This window comes from Mytilus trossulus, chromosome 6, assembly GCF_036588685.1.
Source record: "Mytilus trossulus isolate FHL-02 chromosome 6, PNRI_Mtr1.1.1.hap1, whole genome shotgun sequence".
Classification (NCBI taxonomy): domain Eukaryota; kingdom Metazoa; phylum Mollusca; class Bivalvia; order Mytilida; family Mytilidae; genus Mytilus; species Mytilus trossulus.
The window spans coordinates 37192180-37216290 of NC_086378.1; the positions used below are offsets into that span (position 1 = coordinate 37192180).

At 32.6% G+C, this 24111-nt stretch overlaps 1 protein-coding gene and 1 long non-coding RNA gene across 10 annotated transcripts in view; both read right to left on the reverse strand.

Annotated features, from left to right (window-relative positions):
- Nucleotides 1–16976: 16976 nt before the first annotated feature.
- LOC134721268 (uncharacterized) lies at nucleotides 16977–20729 on the reverse strand. The gene is made up of 2 exons (XR_010107833.1): nucleotides 20466–20729; nucleotides 16977–20377 (listed from the first exon to the last, which is right to left on the reverse strand). It is a non-coding gene; the product is annotated as an uncharacterized LOC134721268 (long non-coding RNA).
- A 5-nt stretch (nucleotides 20730–20734) lies between these two features.
- Nucleotides 20735–24111, reverse strand: part of LOC134721266 (homeobox protein 2-like) — a 55913-nt gene continuing 52536 nt past the window's right edge. For all 9 annotated transcript variants that reach the window (XM_063584117.1, XM_063584125.1, XM_063584118.1 and 6 more), the window contains one exon: nucleotides 20735–22396. In XM_063584117.1, coding sequence (XP_063440187.1) covers nucleotides 22103–22396 — 294 coding nt within the window. In that variant the 3' untranslated portion in view covers nucleotides 20735–22102. The remainder of the gene's footprint in view (nucleotides 22397–24111) is intronic.

Here is a 24111-nt window from a genome sequence, read left to right on the forward strand (position 1 = left end):
TCTGAAACTAATTAGGTGTTGAATGCTAATAAAATAGTCTTTAAATGCATCATAATTTGTCATATTTATTTCTATATCTCTCCATGATATAGTGAACCATGCTTGACCTATAATGGTTTATTTTTACAAATTGTGACTTGGCTGAGAGTTGGCACTCATACCACATCTTCTTATAAATTAGCATGATAGCTATTGGTATATTTGTTTTGTCGAAAAATAGAAGTAAGGGTATGTATTTCTGCTATGCAGGGTCGCAATATCAAATATAACATGCATATTTCGAAACAAGGTAAAGTAATGGACTTAGGAACACTATGGTATTACAAATGTGATGATTTCAGTTTTCCAATAGTAAATTTCCCTATTCGGAATAGATATATACTTCTTATTGACAAGTGAGTCTATTATGCAATTCCAAACAATCCTGACGGAATTAAATATTTACCAGTTACAAATCGTATTACATTATAACAAGTATAATGTACCAATAATGAAACGCCAATTACTTCTAAATGATAGACATTAAATTGACATATATGTCTTTTAAATTGCATGGCTTATTTGACCTTCCTTGTTTAATTAAAATTCCAGAAAAAAAATACACAACAAACGTCTGCATCAGAAATGAACTTGAGAAGACATTTATTCTTTCACATTAAATTAACAAGCCAGTATTGGCAACCCAAATGTCATGATGCACTTTGATTAATGTTGGCATTGCATTTCCTTATTTTGAAAGTCTAATTACTTTTAAATGATTTCGACTAACGGTTTGTCTAATTGTTCTATTTTATAACGAGGCCAGTTTTCAGTTGATGGCAAAACTTTTGCCGTTGTTTTTTTAATTACTTATATTATCTTCTCGTCCTGAATATGTTTGAAATATTTGCTGCTGAACTTAAAGCAATCAAAAATAACTGAACAATTATTTATTTTACCAGTCTAACTTGCTACCGTTTTGATGATTTCGTTTATGGTTTGTCTTATTGTTCTTTTTGTAACGAGACAAGTTTTCATATGTTTTCAAAACCTTTCCATTTGTTGGTATTAATATCTACTCGTCCTGAATATGTTAGATATATTTGCTGCTGAACTTTAAGCAGTCAGCAATAACAAAGCAATTAATACTTTATTAAGTCTAACTTCCTTTGATGATACTTATATCACTCGTCCTGAATATGTGTGAAATATTTGCTGCTAAACTTTAAGTAATCAACAATAACAATTTAAAGCAATAATCTATTTAATATTTCTTTCATTAAGGGAGTTATAAGTACAGTCTCGAGCTGTAATCAGCTTGCCATCAAATATAGTAAGGTTGACATACATCATTATTGATCTTTCGATTAATCCAAAAACTATGTCACCTTAAAATGTTACGCAAATTCTTGCAGATATGCAACATAATTGAATGATTTCATAGTAAGAAAATTCCTGCGTCTATGAAGAAGTATTTCGGCAGACGGCCAGTTGCAAGTGCCAAATCCTAAAATAACGGCACAGATTAAGTCATTCATTCGATTGGCTTCGACTTCAATTGTTGTGATTCATGAATACTGCATCTGCAGAATGCACATCTTACAGGTTGTTAGGTAAATGTCAAGGTCAGTGATACAATCTTGTGAAATTTCAGATATTCCTGTCGATATAAGTCATACGGTAACTAATTTTATTTCGTCTTACAAAGTTTGTGAGAAAGTGCGTTTGAACAGAGGATTTTTAATAGATTCAGGTGTATTGCATTCTTGGTGCACCTGTTTAAACAGGTGAGAAATTTGTATATAAATATAAAAATGACTAAGCTTTGCTGTTTTCTACCATGCCAACAATTTGTTAAATTCCTGTTGCTTGCAGTGTTTGTTTCTATTGTAATGCTTTATCACAGCGTAAAGACATTACTCTGATAGATTTAGTTCCTTGCAATTTTCGATGTATTTCATTAGTATTTTCGTAGGCACTTGCACGATGTCAGCTTTTCCCAGAAGCTAAGTCGGAAGGTTGTTGGCTCCCTCTGTAAAGATCTGTATATTATTTCGTATGCCTTCAGAATATACAAACATCGTCAAACTTGTTATTTAACGACCGGGTACCAGTTTACGAAGTCAGAAACTTGAATCAAGCTCTTCGGGATATATAGTAGCCAAAAATTGTTTCATATTACCATTCTGTCGACAATTAAATAAATAAATACCTTCTACTATGATCTGGAGTATAGTTACGTAGTGTATAGATTAACATAACAAACAACATAAGCTACAGGGAGCTTAAACCACCGATTAAAAAAAAAACGGTGTCAAAATTCCAAAGAGCGTTTCTACAACAGGACCCCTTTTAAAATAAATCTGTCACTTGGGATGTTTCTATGTATCAATGTTCCAAGTATTTTTCACAAAGGATAGTTAGGAGAGGCTATCACACTTGAATGTGTTTTTTTCCTCCTTTTCTTGTACCTACATACCCTTAGATTAATGCATGTTATATATATATATTTCTTAAGAAGCTAACATATTCTTTCTTTATTTTTGCAACGTATTACAAATCAACCGCCTATTCAAAATTGCCATATTAGCGGGATGTTTGGCTAGCCATAAAACCAGGTTTTACCCACCAAGTTTTCTTAAAAATGTCCTGTACCAAGTCAGGAATATTGCAGTTGTCATCAGAAAGTTCGTTTCTATGTATGTTGGCGTTTGTTTTTATTGCACTTTAGTGTTCCTGATGTTCCTTTTTTTCCTCTTATAGTTGGTGTGTTTCTCTCGGTTTTATTTTGTAACCCGAATTTGTTTTCTCTCAATCGATTTATGACTTTTGAGCAGCGGTATACTACTGTTGCCTTTATTGCAATCACAGTCGTAACCACAGATACAAATATGTTATACACTAAAGTGACTGGTTTAATAGCAATCGGTGGAACACAGATCATTTCGTTACCCAGTAAAAGGGTGTGACATTATTGATATAAAAATACCCCAAAAAATAATCCGTGAACAGTTCGTTCATAGATGAATTATGAGTCTGAGCTCGAATTTTTATGTGCGCAAGGATACTTATTTAACCTTGGGACATATATCTGTTGTTATCAATGTCGTGTTATGGCGATAGGAAGCTCTTACATATAGATCTTTTAAGAACTGTAATTACAAGAAAATAGGAAAAGACAGGAAATCCTTATATTTACTCTGGTGGTAATTGGACAGTCGAAGAACATAATTACGGACTTCGTCATTCAAATTATTGTGTTTCATAGTACGTTTGATTTCTGCATTGTAAATTAATCTGTGTTGCTGGATTTACGTAAATATATATGACATGTATAACAAGAGATAAAAAAAATAGACCAAAGATACCAAAGAAACTTTCAAAATCCTTGAAACGAAGAGAAACTGACAACGCCATGGCAAAAAAAGTAGAAAGTTAAATGAATTGTATATACCGCTATCTTGGACTGGGAAATAGTAATACACAATTGGTCTTGTTCTTCGCTTAAATCTGCAAATTTTGAGACAGGTTTACAATTAATGTGTAAGGCTGTTTATTTTAATATTGACTGATAAGTGATCTAGCTATTCGATAATCTAAACTTTTAAAATAAATACCAAATATCTGTTTTGTTCGCATCAATTTTTCAACTTACCCATTTAAAGGGAAATAACTCTAATTGTAATATGGTTTTGAATGAAAACTTCAGGTTTTTTAATTGGTGCTTATTTTGTAACGTTATAATAAGACCCTGTTCACACTTGTATTTTTGTTTTATCGATCTAATTTGAATCGATCTAAATAAAACCAGTAAGCGTTCACGTTATCTTTAATCATATCGATCTCTATCGGTCTAATCTGAACCACTGCGTTCACACTACAATTAAAAACGCAATCGGTCTAACCTTTTTGCCCGTAAAACTGTAAACAATGTGTATAAATAGAACTGATGTATCAAATTTATGTGTTGATACACTGATACACACACTTGGAAAAGAAAAATTGGATAAACTTATTGTTTCTCTTGAATCACAAGTTAAAACTTTGATACTGGTGTTATTGCAGTTTTCTTTAATTTTGAAAAAAATGACTGTAGCAACGAAGTTACAACACGACGCCGGAAATACTAGGGTTCCTGCAATGAAAAAAAATCAACACAATAAAAAAAAGACACAGATTTCGCAAATCTATGCTATGACGAAGACAACATCTTTATAGTTTGTTTTAAAGGTCTTTTAACAGAGAAATATGGGTTAAACAACTAACCTCTAAGATAGTTTTGCCACTATACATGCGCATACGTTATTTTCGATTCAATCGTACTAGTTTAAACCGATCTATGCGTTCACATTAAAAGTAAGATCGGTTTACTTTAGATCGATTCAAACTAAACTACCTCTTTTGGTGTTCTAGTTTAGACCGATTGAAGATCGATTCAATGCGTTCACATTAGCCCTTAAACCGATCTAAAGTGAACCGGTCTAGATTAAATCGATAAAAATGTCCTAGTGTGAACGGGGTCTAAGTTTTTCAGTTGTTTTAGTAGACTTACTTTCGATTTTATCAGGTCATTGGACCCTTTCCTGTATATGACTGTATCTAAGGAACTTGTTAAATCATGGTAAGTCTTTTTCTGTGTATTGAGTAGATGGCCATGTGAAAATAAGGAGATTTGGTTATAATTGCAAATAAGGTAGCTAATCACGAGAGTTCAAATATATCTCAACAACTATGCAACACTTAAATAGTTTAAAGGAAACAGGTTACTGGTACGATCAGATAAATAAGCAGTTAATAGAATGCAATATGGAAATGATGCAGCACAGACAAAGAAATCAGCCAAGTCCGAACTAAGTACAACACGCCATGATACTACAGAAATTCTTATTGAGATGCAAATATTGACATTCTGTGCAGGTATGAATAGTGCATCAGTCAGAACCCAAATAAATCAGCAAACATTCTTAATGTAGGTGAAATAGTTTCTCTGGTTTGTTTTCGTAATCAGCTGAGATCGTGGGAGTTTGTAAATACCTGACGGAGCGATCATCTGAACTGTTAATTGATATAATTACCAGTGTACATTTCATACATATGATTCACGGTAATCACTTTCAGGAAAAGTCATTAATTGCAGAAATAGACATCAAAAGCAACAACAATAGAGATAATGCAATAAACAGCTTGTAGTAGTGAATGTCTTTCTGTAGTAAATGTGAATAACTTCAGACGTGGATTAAATGTCACCTAGAAAGCAGACTAACATTATAAGCTATCCAAAATGTAGGCAATATTAAAATAAACTCATCATAGATATCAAGATTTAATTTTGTACGTCAAACGCGCGTTTCGTCTACAAAAGACTAAGGACTCGTCAGTGACGCTCGAATAAAAAATTGCTAAATGGCTAAATAAAAGTACAAAGTTGTAGAGTTTACGGTCTCCCGAAGATGCATGACTACTCTTGTGGCAAGATTAATTGAAAGAAAAATAAATCATAAACTTTTATAAATTCGTTTTCTCAAATACTTTTTTTAAAATTTATGTCCATTTTTTAAAGTTTTTTTTAGAGGGATAACTTGGATAATGTTATTTCATTGATTTAAAAATAAAGAGATGTGGTATGCTTGACAGTTAGACCGTTATCCATCAGAGACGTAATAAAAAGAATGTAAACAACAAAAGGACATTGAACAGTGTTCAGCAATATGAAAACCCCTTTCGATATAGTAAAAACTCATCAAAGATATAATAAAACTGATTCCCCTACACAACAAACATACATAATATGAATCAGTTCAAAAGAGTAAAATCAACTACATTATCTATACTGATAGAATAAAACGAAAATAAAAGGATCCTTTCAGAATAAAACAGTCGTATAATCGAAGTAGATTTAACATGGGTCGTATTAAAAGTTACGGGCTCAATTAACAACATCATTGTAAAAGGTACGATGCATTAAAAGGTTTTATGTTGTTTTGGGTAGCAAATCCCTGACTTTTTAAATACACAATAATAATACAAAGATTACGTTCATAATTGATTCCCAAAACGTCACTACATATCCTACAGACACGAGAACAGCGAACGAAATTGGGGGGTGGGGGGTGTGGGGGTTCACACCGTAAGATAGGTCCAAAGAAACATCTCCGTCAAAAAAAGAAAAAATGTACTATAGGAATAAATAAATAGATATAGGAAGATGTGGTGTGAGTGCCAATGAGACAACTCTCCATCCAAATAACAATTTAAAATGTTCTCTTTTTGTCGTTTATTTTTGCAAGTCATGAAAATGGCAGTTGTTATATTATAGTTCGTTTCTGTGTGTGTTGCATTGTCGTTTGTTTTTTGTTTATTTCAGTGGTTCTGTTGTTTCGTTGTTTTCCTCTTCCCTGTGTTTTAGTTTGGAACCCAGATTTGTTGTTGTTTCAATCGATTTATCATCGAATAAACAGCGGTATACAACTGTTTCCTTTATTTAGAATAGAGTTCCCGCAGTGTTGTCAACTAGAAGGTGAAATACAGGATCACAACTGTATCGTATGCCCTGAAGTGTATTTACCAGTTTATCATTTTCATTATAAGAGAACGCTATCAAATTTTGCAATAACATTTGTCAAAGAAGCATTTAATTGGAAAAGCTTCTGTTTGATAAACTTTTGAGGAAATGCAATATAAAGTCGAAAAGTCATAACTGTCAGCCGAATTGAAACGGGACCACCAATAGCACGTATATTTACTTAAAATATCCTACATTTTTTTACATTAAAAAATAATTAATTCCATTATTTACGTATACTTCATTACAATACATTAATAGTAGTCAGGGAACTAGTTAACATTTTTAATGTATTTTAGGTAGCCAATACAAAGTAGGTACTATGAAGTGTTTAGCTTTAGAAAGGGATAATACTAATGTTTGACTTGTATATAGTGGAGCATTGCTTTGAAATGCTTCATAAAATTACTGACTGCTTTGTCGGCCAGTGTGAAAACAAAGCGTTATTTGAGTAATCTTGCAAAAGGCGTATTACTAGTACTACTAATTATTTTATTAATATCTAAACAAATTCGTGATATTCGAATATTCTCAACTTTTTATATAATATCTTTGTTTTATTTAACATCTCCCTTTACACCAATTTTTACAACAGAATAAATGAAAGAGCATCTCTTATGATATGACGAAACTCTTTCCAATTCGTTCCTGGTGGAGGACGACAAGTTTGGCTCTTTTTCAAACTCTCAGGCTTAAGCGATGTCAGTAAGGGCCCCTCTCATTTAGAGAATTATTTCTTGGATCGGTGATCAAGGTGGTGACGTGTTTGTGGGAAAGTTCATAATCTCTCGGTTTTAAACAATTTAAAGGTCCGCGATATTTTACAGGATCGATGCAGATGAGATTTTTTCTTGGATCAGGGATGAAGGTTTTTTTTTTGTGTATTCAAGTCCGTATCTCAGATACTTTAAGCAATAGTCAACTAGGGCCCCGGTAGCCGAGTGGTCTAAATGGTCGAAATACTGTATCGCTAGCCTGTCAATGTATGAATCCCGGATTTGGCAGGTGCATTCAACTCTAATCTTATTTGATTATGATTGTCACTGTTACTACATGTTGTTAGTCATTCTTTCTAGGCACGCCGGCTTCCTCCACCAATAATAACTTACCGCCACGAAAAAGAACAATAGCGCTGAAAGTGGCGTTCAACACAAATTTGTCAATCAATAAATAGGGCAACTATGTTTAGTGTATGGAATTATTGTAAAGTGTACATGTCCGCTTTTAAGGTTCATCGGATCTTGACCTAATTTTCATGGTTCATTGGTAATGTGACGTTTATATGCTTTTCGGGTTGTTGTCTCTTTGACACATTCCCCATTTCCATTCTCAATTTTATTTAGTCTGTTTCTCAAATAATAGAAGCAATTTTAGCATCTGTAGTTGTATTGAAGTATGGTATGATTGCAAGGTGTTCATGTCTGTCTGGCATGTTTCATTTTACCTTGACTTCATGTTCATGGTTCATTAAGCAATGTTTAGATGCTGTGGTTTGGCCTTTTCCACAGATACTATAAGCAACATAAATGTATGGGATGGATGTAAGGTGAACACGCTCGACTTGTTGATTCATTTGACATTGACCTCATTTCCAAGGTTCATTGATCAGTACATTTTTCAAGGTTATGTTTTTCTCTCTATCTTGGATAATGTTAGCAATATATTAACTCTATTCGGTGTATTGAATGATAGCAGGGGTATATGTTGTCTGGCAGGGCCCATCTGGTCTAAAACTCATTTTATGACTCATTGGCCAATGTTCAGATTTTGTTACTATAGGTCTGTTTCTCGGATGCTACAAGCAATAGGCTAAATGTATTCGGTCTATGGTATGATTTGTTGCTGTAATGGCGATATGTTTGAGTGAGCAAGTGCCAATCATAGTAATACAAGTGCTAAGACTTGTCCACTCTGAGCTGAATAATGTGACCATGAAGGTGACATGTCTTTTTGTGGACTGTCACATAGTGAACCAACACGTTAACAGCCGGTTTAGCGTATCGGTATGTATACAATGCAGGCCGGTTCATATAGAATTGAGAATGTAATGGGGAATGTGTCAAAGAGACAACCCGACTATAAAGCAGACAACAGCCGAAGGTCACCTAGTGCATATACCATTAACCTGTTGGTCCTGATACACATGCAATATTTGCTGCTGGACGTTAAACAACAAATCATCTATCAACCTTTGCAGTTGGGCGTTAAAACACATTGGCTTTTGTCAATATACCTTTTGTATTTCTATTAATTAATGCCTCGACAACACTTCCATTTTATTCGAATTACGGATGAACGCAGCATAAGAAAAGCTGGAGCACTAAGAAACTAGTTTTAACCTTTCAAATGTAAACACGCCTGTCCCAACTCAGAAACATCGTTTGTGATCTTACAGTGGTGTGTACTTTAGAGACGTAACTGTTAATGACAGATTTGTGAAAGTAAATATTAAATCTATTGAAGACTAGTCTAGACTAGGAATGATTTAGAGCTTGACATATGATATAAATACTGTCTATTGTTGAAGACAATACGTTAACATTTGAGATTTCTGATTCGGTTTTTATTGTGTTGTTAGAGTGCTGTTTCATTGACATATATTTCAAGGCTTTCAATCACATTGATATTTAACATTGGATTAAAACTTGGAATAACTCCACGGTTGTGTTTGAAGCTCTACAAACGTGACTGGGACCAAACTGCCGAGGAAGGCAAATGGAAAAGTTATTTTCAGCCAGAATTTTTAAAATTCTAAATATAACTTATGTTGAATTTATTACATAATGTTTATACCCAATGTTTATTTTTAACAATGCACTGGGACATTTCCAAATAATTTAAATCTAAATTCTTAGCAGCCCACTAATTAATCTATCATTTCACTAAATTGTAATGCCAAATACTCTGATAAATATTTAGTTTACGAGCAATTTTAAAATTACATGCTGAAAAACGAGCTTGAAAGATTAACAAGATTGCACTTAAATTCTATTTTTATTAAGTGTTTCGGTATTTATTCGTTTGTATATATATGGTCTGTCCATCAATGCATTTGCTATTTTATTTTAGATTCATACAACATGAAAGCAAGTGACAATCACATGTTACATGAAGCGCGGAAGCGTTACTTGCTGAAAATGTGATATTAACCGCATTCAATTGCATATTCTTTCAAATTTCATAGATTTCTATTTACTTATACTAAAGTTATAGTGCGAAAACCAAATGTCTTCGGACGACGATGACGACGCCAACGTCATACCAATATACGACCATTGCGGTCGTATAAACTTGAAATGACCTAACACTACAATCATGTCAGTGAGAGCCGATTTAGTAACCGCTCGGCAGCGCCCGTTTGTTATCAAAAGATCCGACAGACATAGATATATCTAAAAGATTAACATCTATTTTGCAAAGACCATATTTTTTTTCATGTTTTCCATGCGCGGAACTTAATAATTTCGAACTGACTATGCGGTATGGGTTTTTCTCATTGTTGAAAGCCGTACGGTGACTAGTACATACCCGTAGCCAGGGGGGTTCGGACGACCCCCCCCCCCCCCCCCCCTTGAAAACAAATAAGCACTGTTAAAGTCAACGTTCTGTTCGAATTGTGACTGTTAAAGTCGAGTTTGTGAGTCCAACGAACCCCCCTTTGGAAATTCCTGGCTACGGGCCTGTAGTAGATGTTAATTTCTGTGTCATTTGTGTCTCTTGTGCATGGAGAGTTGTCTCATTGGCTATCATTTCACATATGCTTGCTTATTTATCCAAGACTTCCTTTTTAACCCCTCTTTGTGGACGGAATAATAATTGACATATAGAAATGGGGTTTAATTGGAAGTCTAGCCGTCATTATTATCAATGGATGCGAATAATTAACTATGATTATGGCAGGAACATATATATGTTAGATATACTGACTGTTCTCAGATTATGGTAGTTACTGATGAAGTAAAATAAATGATAATCAATCGTCTACCGTTCGTAAGAATGAAAGAAATTACTGAGTTCCTGAAGATCACCATATAAAACTAAAACTAAGCGAGTTGTACGCTCAACGACATATAAATCAGTCTTGCTATAATTGTTTTGTGTTTAGCTTAAGCGCTTTAAAGTCAAAATAGTAGATATAAATATCATATTTTTTTAAACTACCATAGGAGCTACAGTTGCAATTGACGAAATTCTTGCAGAGGAGAATGTTCCAATCTATATGACCAGGGGCGGATCCAGCTATTTTAAAAAGGGGAGTCCTAACCAAGGACAAAAGGGGGTCCAATTACATGTCCCCATTTAAATGCATTGATCGTCCCAAAAAAAGGGGGGTCCAACCCCCTGACCCTCCCCTTTGTATCCGCGCCTGAATTGCCAGACACTGGAGGGCCTTCCCGACAACAGCACAATGCGACACAATGTTGGTATTGTTTAATGTTTTTGTTAAACCAATTTGACCATAAAGAGAACAGTGACATATTAGTATCATTGTTTCCGTGTTTTCGAGTCCTTGAACAGTTCCAATTTTCATATTGTTTGAAACCGCTAAACGTATCACTAGCCCATTATGCCTGGTATGAAATGAGACTGTTATTATGTGTAATAGACGTATCAGACAGGAATGATGACAGAGAAACCATGTAAACTGAATCTTCAATTAAAGATGATGAGACTGATAAATGTTAGTTAATCTAGGTTAAAGAAGACACGTTTTTCATGATAAATCAAGATTATATCATTCTCCGTATACTAGTGCTTAATAGTTCACGAGACTGTTATACTTCACGGTAGAACTTGATTTTATATTTTTAGTAATGACATTGAAATAGTGAAATTTGAATTCTCTTTTAACAGCCAGTTAGCTTCAATTTTGTAAAATTAGCAAAGAAACGTTCTGATGAATTTTTCATTTGCAAGTGAATAATTTGATCTCGTTGAATCGGCATTCATGTGACCTTCAATCCGAAACCTCTTAGCTAGAGATGGGTTACGCATAAAGTAGGCATGTTCAGCTATTAAATCATTGAATAATGGGGAAACCATTTGGTTGACTTCGATCCACAAACACTCTTTCTTATACAAGTAAAAACGATGACAAACATATTCGATTTTCATTGCTTCATCTATTAACAGAAGCATTATATAATAAAATTTGATTTTGGTTGGGCATAAAACTGAACAGATAATATCTGGAAATGTGGCCAAATTCTGTCCCCATGGAACATTTTTAAGCTAGTTTTGTGAAGATATTCTTTAAGTGTCAAACTTTGTGCCTGTCATTTGCACGGCCTGACGCCATTCAGACAGAATCCAACTTTGGAAACTCCAACTTTGGAAACTAAACTAGAGAGATTCCACATGCTGTAATTTACCATTTGCTTAACTATCATGATTGAATTTAAGTTGAAAATTACTGTCAAAGATTCATGTTAATGAGGTCAAGGTCAAATGAACCTTACCAGACGGATATGTACACCGTAGTCATACCATACACCAAATATATCTCACCTATTGCTTGTACATTTGTAGCGTCTAAAAAACAAAACAAACCATGGAAAACTTGACATTGGTCAATGATGATTGATGAACCATGAAAATGTGTCTAAGGTCAGATGTATGCTGCCAGACATACACGAGCACAATGCAATCATTCCATACACCAAATATGGTTGACATATTGCTTCAAGAATCTTAGAAACAGAAATAACTATATATTATCTTAACATTTACAAATAAACTATGCAAATGTGGTCAAGGTCAGATGAAACCTGCCAGACATAATTAAATATACATCTTACAAACAACCAACACATCAACTATAACTGATCTATAGCTTGTAATATTTTATAGACAGACCAAACCACGAAAACTTAACAAATGAACCAAGGAAAAGAGGTCAAGGTCAAATGAAACTTACCATGCAGACACAGATATGTAAACCTTTCAATCATTCTGAACATCAAAATACAGTTTATTTACTGCTTATAGTATACTAAACATTGAACAATGAACCTATGACAATGAGGTCAAGGCCAAATGAAACTTGCCAGTCAGAAATAAACACCTTACAATACTTCCATTAACTATTTTAATATAGCTGACCTGTATACAGACTACAGACTTGTCTATGAAAAGATCACATTGATCATGATCCATGCATGAAATGAAGTTGAGCTCAGGTGGTCCCTGTCTGACCGACATGTATGGCTTGCTTGCAAAGATCCAAATACACCATATATACTTATTCTAATACTCATAACAAGTGAGTAATTCACAAACCCAAATGAAAATAAAAAATGCAGGTGTCTGAAGACAAAATAGTCACATGCAAAAGTTAACCAGATGCTCCACAGGGCACAGCTTTATACGACCGCAGAGGTCCAACTCTGAACAGTTGGGGCAAGTATGGACACAACTTTTAAGCTTGATACAGCTCTGAATTTGGATTGTTATTAAATAGTTGACACAACATAGGTTTCTGACACAGAATGAATGTGGTCTAAGAACTTAAACTTGAAAACTTAAAAAAATTTTAAATTGGACCTTTACCTATTATGGTCCAATATCCAAAATCTAAATACATGGTTCATTGTGTAATCATACGTTTTTTGATTGAGTTAAGTCTGCCAGTTGATATTTTATCGTATGTTTTTCTATGTTGTGATGCTATTGTTTCAGAAAAAGGGAGAAGGTTTGATCCCATTAAAACATTTAATCCCGCTGCAAATGTTTGCACCTGTCCTAAGTCAGGAATCTGATGTACAGTAGTTGTCGTTTGTTTATGTAATATATACGTGTTTCTCGTTTCTCGTTTTGTTTATATAGATTAGACCGTTGGGTTTCCCGTTTGAATGGTTTTACACTAGTAATTTTGGGGCCCTTTATAGCTTGTTGTTCGGTGTGAGCCAAGGCTCCGTGTTGAAGGCCGTACTTTAACCTATAATGGTTTAATTTTTAAATTGTTATTTGGATGGAGAGTTGTCTCATTGGCACTCACACCACATCTTCCTATATCTATTAGATTCAGCATATCATAGAACTCCAAGAATTCAATTTTTGATGAAATCAAATAATGTTCAATTGTAGACCCTTTGGACCTCAATGTTGACCAATTTGATTACTGGGCCCAAATATTAAAAATATAAATACATGCTTAATATTCAGCATATTGAAGAACCCCATATATTCATTTTGTGTTGAAATCAAACAAAGTTGAATTTTGGACCCCGATTTGGACCAGTTTGATAACTGGGCCCAAATAGTAAAAATCTAAGTACATGTTTATATTCAGCAAATCAAAGAACCCCAAGAATTCAATTTTTGTTAAAATCAAAATAAGTTTAATTTTGGACCCTTTGGACCTTAATGTAAAACAATTTAAAAACAGGACCAAAAATTAGGAATCTAAGTACATGGTTAGATTTGGCATATCAAAGAGCCCCAATAATTCATTTTTTGATGAAATCAAACAAAGTTTAATTTTGGACCCTTTTGGGCCCTAACTCTCAACTGTTGGGACAAAAACTCCCAAAATCAATCTCAACCTTCCTTTTGTGGTCATAAATTAGGTTAAAATTTCATAGATTTATATACTAAAGTTATTGAGCGAAAACCAAGAAAAATGTTTATTTGGGCCCTTTTTGGCCCCTTATTCCTGAACTGTTGGGACCAAATCTCCCAAAATCAATTTCAACCTTCCTTTTATGGTCATAAACCTTTCATAGATTTCTATTTACTTATACTAAAGTTATAGTGCTAAAAACCAAATGTCTTCAGAAGACGATGACAACGCCAAGGTCATTCCAATATACGACCAAAAAAAATTTCAATTTTTGTGTTCGTATAAAAAGAGTCATAACTCTAGAACAGTAAATGACTTATTATCCAAATTAGAAATCAGTACAGGTGTAGTGGTTCTTAGCATTGCATACAAATTTTTTCATTAAAGTTTCATAAAATTTGGATGAGGTAAACTTAGTAACAGTGCATATATGAAAACATTTGCAATTTTCCAAGTCATTAAGGGGCATAACTCTAGGTAAGTGACTCACTGCCCGATTTAAACCATTGCTACAATTTTCAGTTCTTAGCATTGTGATTTATAAAATTTGGTTGAGGAATTAAGTTAAGTGTGGGAATGAAATTGGGTCAGGTGGAAAGCAATGGTTACACTTAAAACCCCCATTGCATATGGTGGGGCATAAAACTAGAGGCTCTCAAGAGCCTGTGTCACTCACCTGTTACTGTATTTACTGATGTCAGCCATCTTAGTTGGTAGGCGGGGTCATTAGCATGGTCATTAGAATTTTTTTTAAAAGATACCCTATTAATGATTGTGACCGAGTTTCGTTAAATTTAGCCCAGTAGTTTAAGAATAGAAGATTTTTGTAAAAGTTACAAAAATGACAAAAAGTTGTTAAAATATTGACTATAAAGGGCAATAACTCCTTAAGGGGTCCTCTAACAACTTTCATCATGTTGACTTATTTGTAGATCTTACTTTGCTGAACATAATTGCTGTTTACAGTTTATCTCTATCTATAATAGTATTCAAGATAATAACCAGAAACTGCAAAATTTCCTTAAAATTACCAATTTTAGGGCAGCAATCCAACAACGGATTGTCCGATTCATCTGAAAATATGTGAGGGGATCGATCTTATTCTGAGGGACATTTAAATCTTGAAAGATTTGCCCTACATGTCTGAGTTTCAAAGATATTAAGCAAAAACAGCATTTTACCAATATGTTCTAATTTTAGCCAGGTTGGCCATTTTGTTTGGTAGGCGGGGTCATCGGACACATTTTTTAAACTGTATACCACAATAATAATTGTGGCTAAGTTTGGTTAAATTTGGCCAAGCAGTTTCAGAGAAGAAGATTTTTGTACAAGTTACAAAAAATGACGAAAAGTTGTAAAAAATTGACTATAAAGGGCAATAACTCCATAAGGGGTTGACTGACAATTTGGTAATGTTAACTTATTTGTAGGTCTTACTTTGCTGAACATTATTGCTGTTTACAGTTTATTTCTATCAATAATAGTTTTCAAGAAAATAACCAAAAACTGCAAAATTTTCTTAAAAAAAACAATTCAGGGGCAGCAACCCAACAAAAGGTTGTCGGATTCGTCTGAAAATTTCAGGGCAGATAGAGATTGACCTGATCAACAATTTTACCCTGTCAGATTTGCTCTAAATGCTTTGGTTTCAAAGATATAAGCCAAAATATACATTTTACCCCTGTGTTCTATTTTTAGCCATGGCAGCCATCTTGGTTGGATGGCCAGGTCATCAGACACATTTTTTAAACTAGATACCCCAAGGATGATTGTGGCCAAGTTTGGTGAAATTGGCCCAGTAGTTTCAGAGGAGAAGATTTTTGTAAAAGTTTACGGACGACGGACGCCAAGTGATGAGAAAAGCTCACTTGACCTTTCAGGTCAGGTGAGCTAAAAAATGCTTGGTTTTTTTTAAGAAATTGCTGCACAATTAAATTGAGGTCAAGATTTAAGCCCCCAACAGATTAGCATTACTATGCTGTTGATTCTGTAACCTTCTTTGCAGGCATAAACCAGGTGCTGTGCAGGGCACTGCTTTATACGAATGCAGTGGTCCAACCCTGAATGGTTGGGGTAAATTTGGTCACAATATTCAAGCTTAATACTGTTTGAATTTGGAATTTGATCGAATTTTTGACATAATAAAGTTTTTTTTCACAAAATAAATGTGGTGAAAGATCTAACAAATCTATTGCACAATACTGTGCAATTAAAGATTTTTTCTTGAAACTTTTCAAAATTTCGAAATTTGAAAAATTTTGATAAACGGAATCCCTGAAAAAAATTGTAAACAAAAATCCCCAACTCATTGAAACCCCTCTTTAAGCAAAAACCCTTAAACTCAAATCCCATCATTTCCTTTGTATTATGGAACCTTGTAGTACAATCTCAGAGAGATTCATACAGCTAAACATTGGAAACTAGAAACATGCTTGTTGTTGGTCCCTTTTTGGCCCTTAATTCCTAAACTTGGGACCCATAACCCCATAAATGAATCCAAATCATCAATTTGTGGTTTTAAACATTGTGTTACCATTTCAGAACAATTGAAATACTTTTACACAAGTTATTATCCTTAAACTAGAAAAATGCTTGTTTTGGGCCCCTTTTTCCTAAACGGTTGGGACCATCATCTCCAAAATCAATCCCAACCTTCCTTTAGTGGTATTAAAACTTCTGAAAAAAATTCATAAAGATCTATTCATTTGAACTGAGGTTATTGTCCGGAAACTAATGTGTCTTCAGACGACGCAGATGAGGACATCATACTATTATATGATCCCAAAATTTTGTTACGGCCGTATAAAAATAAGAACAATTGTCATGTTCGTGAAATTTGTTGGAACATAAGGCAATCAAACAAATAAAGACAAATTGTGATAAAAATCTTTTTTTTATTTGACACAACTACATTAATGAAATACTTTGTAAGTATTTCAAAAGTATTGGAGGTTTTAACCCCTCAACAAATCCATTACATATCATGGTTCAACGAAGTCAACAAATAACAACAATCTAATAATAGCACTTATGTAATACCCAGGAAATGATTCCAGGCTAACAATATAGTAGTAAAACAAAGAGATCTACGGGTAAATTCATTGCGTACACCGGCTATATTCACTTTCCTCTAACCAGTCTGTGAATTATAACGTCTGCCCCATGAATAAAATACACTCATACAGGGTCTTTATCATCTGTTATCATATGGTAAAACAGTTTACAAATAACATAAAAGAATGATTTAAAATAAAACATTGGATAAAATTTCCCCTTTTTGTACTTTTTTATACTCCAGCAGAAAATATCTTGCAATCTATGATGAATCTTTAAAATACAAATTTCAACTTTGGGGGAAATCCCTTTCTATATTTGTAACTTAAGCAACTTTTAACTGTGTGACCTGTTATACTTTGTAACATTTAAAAATAAAGAAAGATAAATTATTTAATTTAGGATGAGAAAACAATATAAATGTATTTTAGTTTCAAAATAAAAGAATTGATCCTTATAAAATTGCTAGTTATGAGTGAAAATAAAATCATCTTCCAACTTCAAAGGATAAGTACAGTGATGTCATGTGACCAGTTTAATTTGATAGACTCTCAATTGATCGACATATAATTGCTATCCTATTAACACGCAATATGTGTTACATAACAATATATTTATGTTTTCAATCTATTTTTAAAAACTCATTGGGGACTTTTAAATTTATTCACACATACTTGAAATCATTAATCGTTTCGCATTTCTCTAATAGTGGATGGCCATGCAATATTTATTTATATTCTCCTTGAAATCTAACACTTCTGAAGGATGCTAGTTATCTGTTTTTGAAATAAATCTCATGATTAGAAAGCAATATTGAAAAAAAAACCAAATTAATGACAGTTGAAATGGAATTGATAAATCATTTAGACTTCTTTAAAAAAAAATTGTTGAATGCAAATGTCAACTTATTTTTGTTTCGAAATAGTGGTCTACCCAAAGGCACTTAAAGTAAAGGTTAATCATATGTTTTATTGATACAACCTCAAACCAATAACAGCACACAGGGGAAAATTTCTATGCGTTTTAGAATAATTATTCCTGTAGCACTGAAAAACCACATATCAGTGGATATAATATTCTACCACTTGACTTTCATCATCAAAGAATAACAGTATTTCAATGAAAGCCTTGTGAAAAAATATTCGATAAAAAGTTCACCATGAGACCTAATTTTGCATCTATAACCAAACTATGTTTATGTTGTCTTCAAATTTTAAAATGGTATTTAAATAAACTGTTAATTAAGGCTGGGTAGAGCTAACATATCATGTCCCAGATTAAGGCAACTTTTCTTTGTAAATGACAAATATATGTACAGTTCCCTGATTTGTAATGATTACATCAATAAACAAAAAGGGAGATAACTTAAGCTTTTGTCAAGGAAATGTCTATTACTTATTCTACCTGATTTTGACATAGAAAAAAATAGGTAAGTAACTGAGAAACATTCTACTTAAGAAATATCACGATTATTTAATGTCCGGTAATAATCAGTAATGTGTTTGGATGGAGATATTTATTATACAATGAGAAAGCAGTTACACATGTTACTTTTCCCTGAACAGAATGTCCCTCAATTACAAAGCAGTCAGTAAACCTATGCCAGGTCATATCAATGGAGTTATACCATGAAAAAGATATTTCTAGCCCAACAGCTAGATTACAAAATAGGTCTTACAGAAATTAAGATGAAACTATTCAATAATTTTTTAGACTTAATAATCTGATATACAAGATGACAAAACATAAGTCATTCCATAAGTATTATAACAATTATAGTATATAAACAAGTTCATAAATCATTACTTTACAATCGTTGATTTGTGCAAGTCTTTAAATGGTACATGTGTATGCAGATGGTTTGTTGATTTTATATTCAGGGATTTGAATTTATTCTCTTTTATGATGTGGATGAAATAAATGAGCATAATATGCTGCAAAGAAATGCACAATTCTGATGTGATCCAAATTATTAAAAATATTTTTTTTATATATTAATTTAATTTTCTAAGCTGCAAGAAATAAAACTGATAACTTAAAAGAGTTTATTATAAATTTCAAGCAAATTGATTTTTATTGAGTTCCCTCCCATTAACATAAAATCCCAGACCATAAGCATACCATGTACCAAAAGACCTTGATTATGTTTAAGCAATTACTTTGATATTTTGATTTCTTGAACACCCATGGGACTATCAATATCTGTTCTAAATTCAGTTGTGTTCTAAATATTAAGTATTCAATACAGGTTCTAAAGAAATTGTTTTAAAACAATGTATTGGGTGAGTTCTAGTTATCAAAATTTGTTTGTAATCACAGTTCCTATTACAATATCAAAACTTTAAAATAAAACTTTTTTTTAAATTTTAACAAAATTATATTGTAACCACTCCATCAAATAAAATACATATAACTGTTACAACTTAAAAGGTGATTGTTACCATGACAATGAAAAACAGGTAACCATGACAACATCTTTTACAGAAAATATCTATAAATATCACAATATGATTACCACTATATAACAACACTGTCTTCTAATTCAATGTCATAAAAAAGCTTTCAATTATTTTGTTCTTTCCAAATCAGTTTTAAAGGTTTTACAGATCTCTGAATAACAAATATCATTCTACTGGTAAAACATAGTCAACTTAATTTAATTCAACTGAAAAAATAAATCTTTGTCTTTCATATAAAACTTTCAGTTTCTTTTAAAAAAAATTACTGCATACAATAACAAAATTTGAATGAAATATCATAAAAGCTTTCTAAAAATGTGATTTGCCATTTACAAATGAAAACAAGCTAAAATCAATTTGTAAACTTAACTTAAAATCTCATATCCTTCATAAGAACAAACTTAACAAGCAAAAGATAGCCTTAAACAGTAAATAAAATAACAAATCTAAAAGTCTTGAGCACTGAATCGCAGTCTTTCTTTATGGATTTAAGTTCTACTAAAACTTAATAAGAATAATAGTCAAGATTTTTAAGCTACTTTTTTTCTTAAAAGCAGTGAATGGTAGAAAATATGAATATTTTTAGTGTTTAGATTTTGTTAGTTGTTCATAATTTAATTGTTCTACCATTAACAGACATTGTTACCGATTTCAAATTTTGAGTTGTCTCCCTTGAAATCCATTACAAGTAGTTTAGAATCAAGTTGGTTTTGGAGGTTGTCAATGAGGAGGAGCTCATCAATCCAGAAACCACTACAATGACTTGTACATGTCTGCTGGCACTACAGTTACTTGTACATGTCTGCTGGTACTACAGTTACTTGTACAAGTCTGCTGGCACTACAGTTACTTTGTACATGTCTGCTGGCACTACAGTTACTTGTACATGTCTGCTGGCACTACAGTTACTTGTACATGTCTGCTGGTACTACAGTTACTTGTACATGTCTGCTGGCACTAGTTACTTGTACATGTCTGCTGGCACTACAGTTACTTGTACATGTCTGCTGGTACTACAGTTACTTGTACAAGTCTGCTGGCACTACAGTTACTTGTACATGTCTGCTGGCACTACAGTAGGTTGTACATGTCTGCTGGTACTACAGTTACTTGTACAAGTACTTGTACAAGTCTGCTGGCTCTACAGTTACTTGTACATGTCTGCTGGTAAACTTGAGCTGTTTTGAGTAGCTGTGTCTCATATGTCCTTATTTCTTTCTACCCATAAGTAAATTGAAAGTTAATGTGGCTATGAATTTGAATTCATTAAATTTTATTTTAAGCCAAGTTTATTCTATCTGTTGCTTAGATTGTACATGTAGAAAAGAAAGCCTTTAAAGGAACCGAAATTGAAATTCACCAAATAATAAAACTTATTTGTTCAATTTTTTTCAAATCATTAAAAAATGTTACTAATTAGAAATCAAAAGTCCCACTTTTCACACAGATCTTATCTTCCATCATCGAACCATACAGAATGTGTACATGTAATTCCCTTTAATATTTTAAAATAAAGAAAAAACCCACAAATATCATCTATGTGAACATATCCTGAATATTTCAAATCCAAAAGCAGCAAAGTTACAATTAAGGAAAAATAAAATTTTGAATGGAAAATATCTTAACACTGTCTAAGGCACTGTATTTTATAATTTTCTGAAAAGGCATTTCAATTTCAATAACTGTTAATTATTTTAACAAAGTATTTTGATTTTTTTGGTTTCAGGGTTTCTACAATTTTTGATAATTAAATTGTCTGATGTAACATTATCTTTAGAAAGTTTGATTTGAATGCACATGCTTTGACGAAATCTGATGATAAAATTTCAAATCTTCCTTTCCTATCTAACCTCCTGTGAAATATAATAAAAGATTTGTTTAAGAAATTCTGACAAGTATGGCAGCTATGTCATAAATTGTTTAAATACATGTAAAAATGGAAACTATGAAAGATTGCAGTGTTAGAAATTCAATCAAATCAAAATTATACTATATGCAGATCTGACTAAACCAAGATGCAGCGAATGACAGCCATTTTGTGCAAATGTGTGCATTTATATAAGACTTGTATCTTTATAACAGAAGATAACAATGAACCAATGTGTTTAGAAATGTTGATTATTATACATTATGTATAAAAATTATATCCATAAGACCTATGTTAATACTAGTTATACTATTTTTTCCCTGCAAAGGGGTCGTATATTAAAAATGAATCAGCATATATGTCTTAATCATGTTAAAAATATATTTCGACATTCAGAGATTCATATTCTGATATAGTTTTAAGGTCTACATTGTGACCAAATAGGCCAGTAACAGTTTTTAAGGTCTGACAAAAATGACCATATATGGTCAACCATACAGCATTTAGGGTCTATATAATGACCATATACGGCCAAAAGTATATATATTTTAAGGTCTGCAAAATGACCATGAAAGGTCTATTCAATCCAAAATATCAACATTTGTAAGGCTTGACAATTCTTATCTGTGTTGAGACCTGTTCAGGTCCAAGCCCTGGGTTGATATCCCTGATTTATTGCCCGAGACAGTTTCACCAAAACTATAAGCTGGATTATCACCAAGTTGTTGTTGCTGTTGTAAAAGTTCAGCAGCACGGTCCGCCACTTCCTTATGAGTCAGCGATATACATCTATCGCCAACAGAGAGTTTATGGCAATCAAGTCCATATCGTTGGAGTGTACGTTGTGGATCACAAGATGACCATCCTTGATGGAAAACAAAAAATGGATGTTCAACAGAAGCTTCAACAGTCACCTGAAAATAAATTGCAAAATAACTGATTAGCCTGTATACATGTATATTGTTTTTTGGTAGTATTAGAATGAAATAATAAGATTCAAATTACAGCATACTAATAAAAAATTTCTGTTGTCAGAAATATTTATTGATGCTGTATTTAAATAAAATAATATTGCTGTTGTTTTGTACACTTTTTTTCGATTTTTTTATTTGAACTTGGAGTTGACAACTAAATAAATATTTTGGTAAATGTCATAGACCCAACAACACAGGTAAAACAGTTGCTTCTAACAGTCTATGACAACAGAAGCACTCCAGACTTATAGAACAGCAGCCTCTATATAGCCCTGTAATATTTCCTATCCATAACAATGTTAACAAGTTAACTTTGCATTTAGCTCAAGAGCATTTGCCTTTCAAAGTGCATGTAAGGTGAAGGTTTATAAGGAATTTTGAAATGTATTTTAAGAAGGCGTCGGTGGGTCAAAAAATTAATGATTAAATCGAATTTGTGAGCGGTAAACAAATAAATTCTGTAATGTAGTAAATATTTGTATGTTTTGTGTTTAGCAATTATTCTTTCAAGGTTTTTCACCAGTGTCACGTGTTATGTAACATGTTTATTGAATATTGACTTGAATTAAATAAAACTGTGAAAAATTAAAATTGAATTAAGGTTAATGTTCGAATAATAAGAGTTGAAGCTCATATATTGTTCTTAAATTATTTCATAGCAATTGAAGTACTTTTGCAAATTGTGTAACATGTTTCATTAATTTCCTCGTTTTCTTTTAAAATACAAATGCAAATGCTGAAAACCAAAAGAATCCATTAATGTGTGTAATTTAGTGACGTGAAACCTCAGACAAATGCCTTTTAAAAAACTGTGAAAATTGTCAACAACAAATATATATAACACAGTTTATATAATCCTATGAATCAATATAATGGGATATTATTGTCTGTGGTATCCCACAATGCAATGTTATTAGTACAGTTGTACTATCAATATCTATAAATCAAATTGTTATGTCACAACTTAAACATAAACATCTTCTTCAAAAGAATTAAAAAAGAATCTCATTTTTGATCATATGAAAATATTCTACTTTTCAACGGCTAAATACAAAACAAACATCCAATTAAATGCGTGCAATATCAAAATAGCCCATTTAATCATGTAAATTACAAGCAGCAATTTGGCTAACAAGCCTCTCTGATTTAATAAAACTAGCTGTACTAATTGTCCTTATTAAATTTCAACAGAGCGTGTAAAATTTGGTATCATGACAAAATGTATAATGTTACATGTACAACAACATCTTCATTTACCACCTAAATGAGAAGTCATAGAAGTCACGACTGACATTTTACATTGATTTGTATAAGTAAACTTAACATTCCACATCGGAAAGTTGGTCATTTTTTACATATATATATATCATTATATGTGTTATAAACAAGTAAAAATATTTTCAACAGCATTTAATGCAGTCACCTAGAAAACAAATATGACTAGGAATTCAAAGCATTTGCTAGTACTTTATGACAAGATAGATAAAAATACACAAATCATTCTAAACCTCAGATCTAAATTTTAAACAGTTTCCATTATCAATGGTTTACTTTAACAAATTGCAACTTAGATGAAAAGGTCTTGTTTTCTAGCAGTGAATAACTGACGTCAATGAATGAAACAAATCAAATAATTTCAAACCTGAAAAACACTA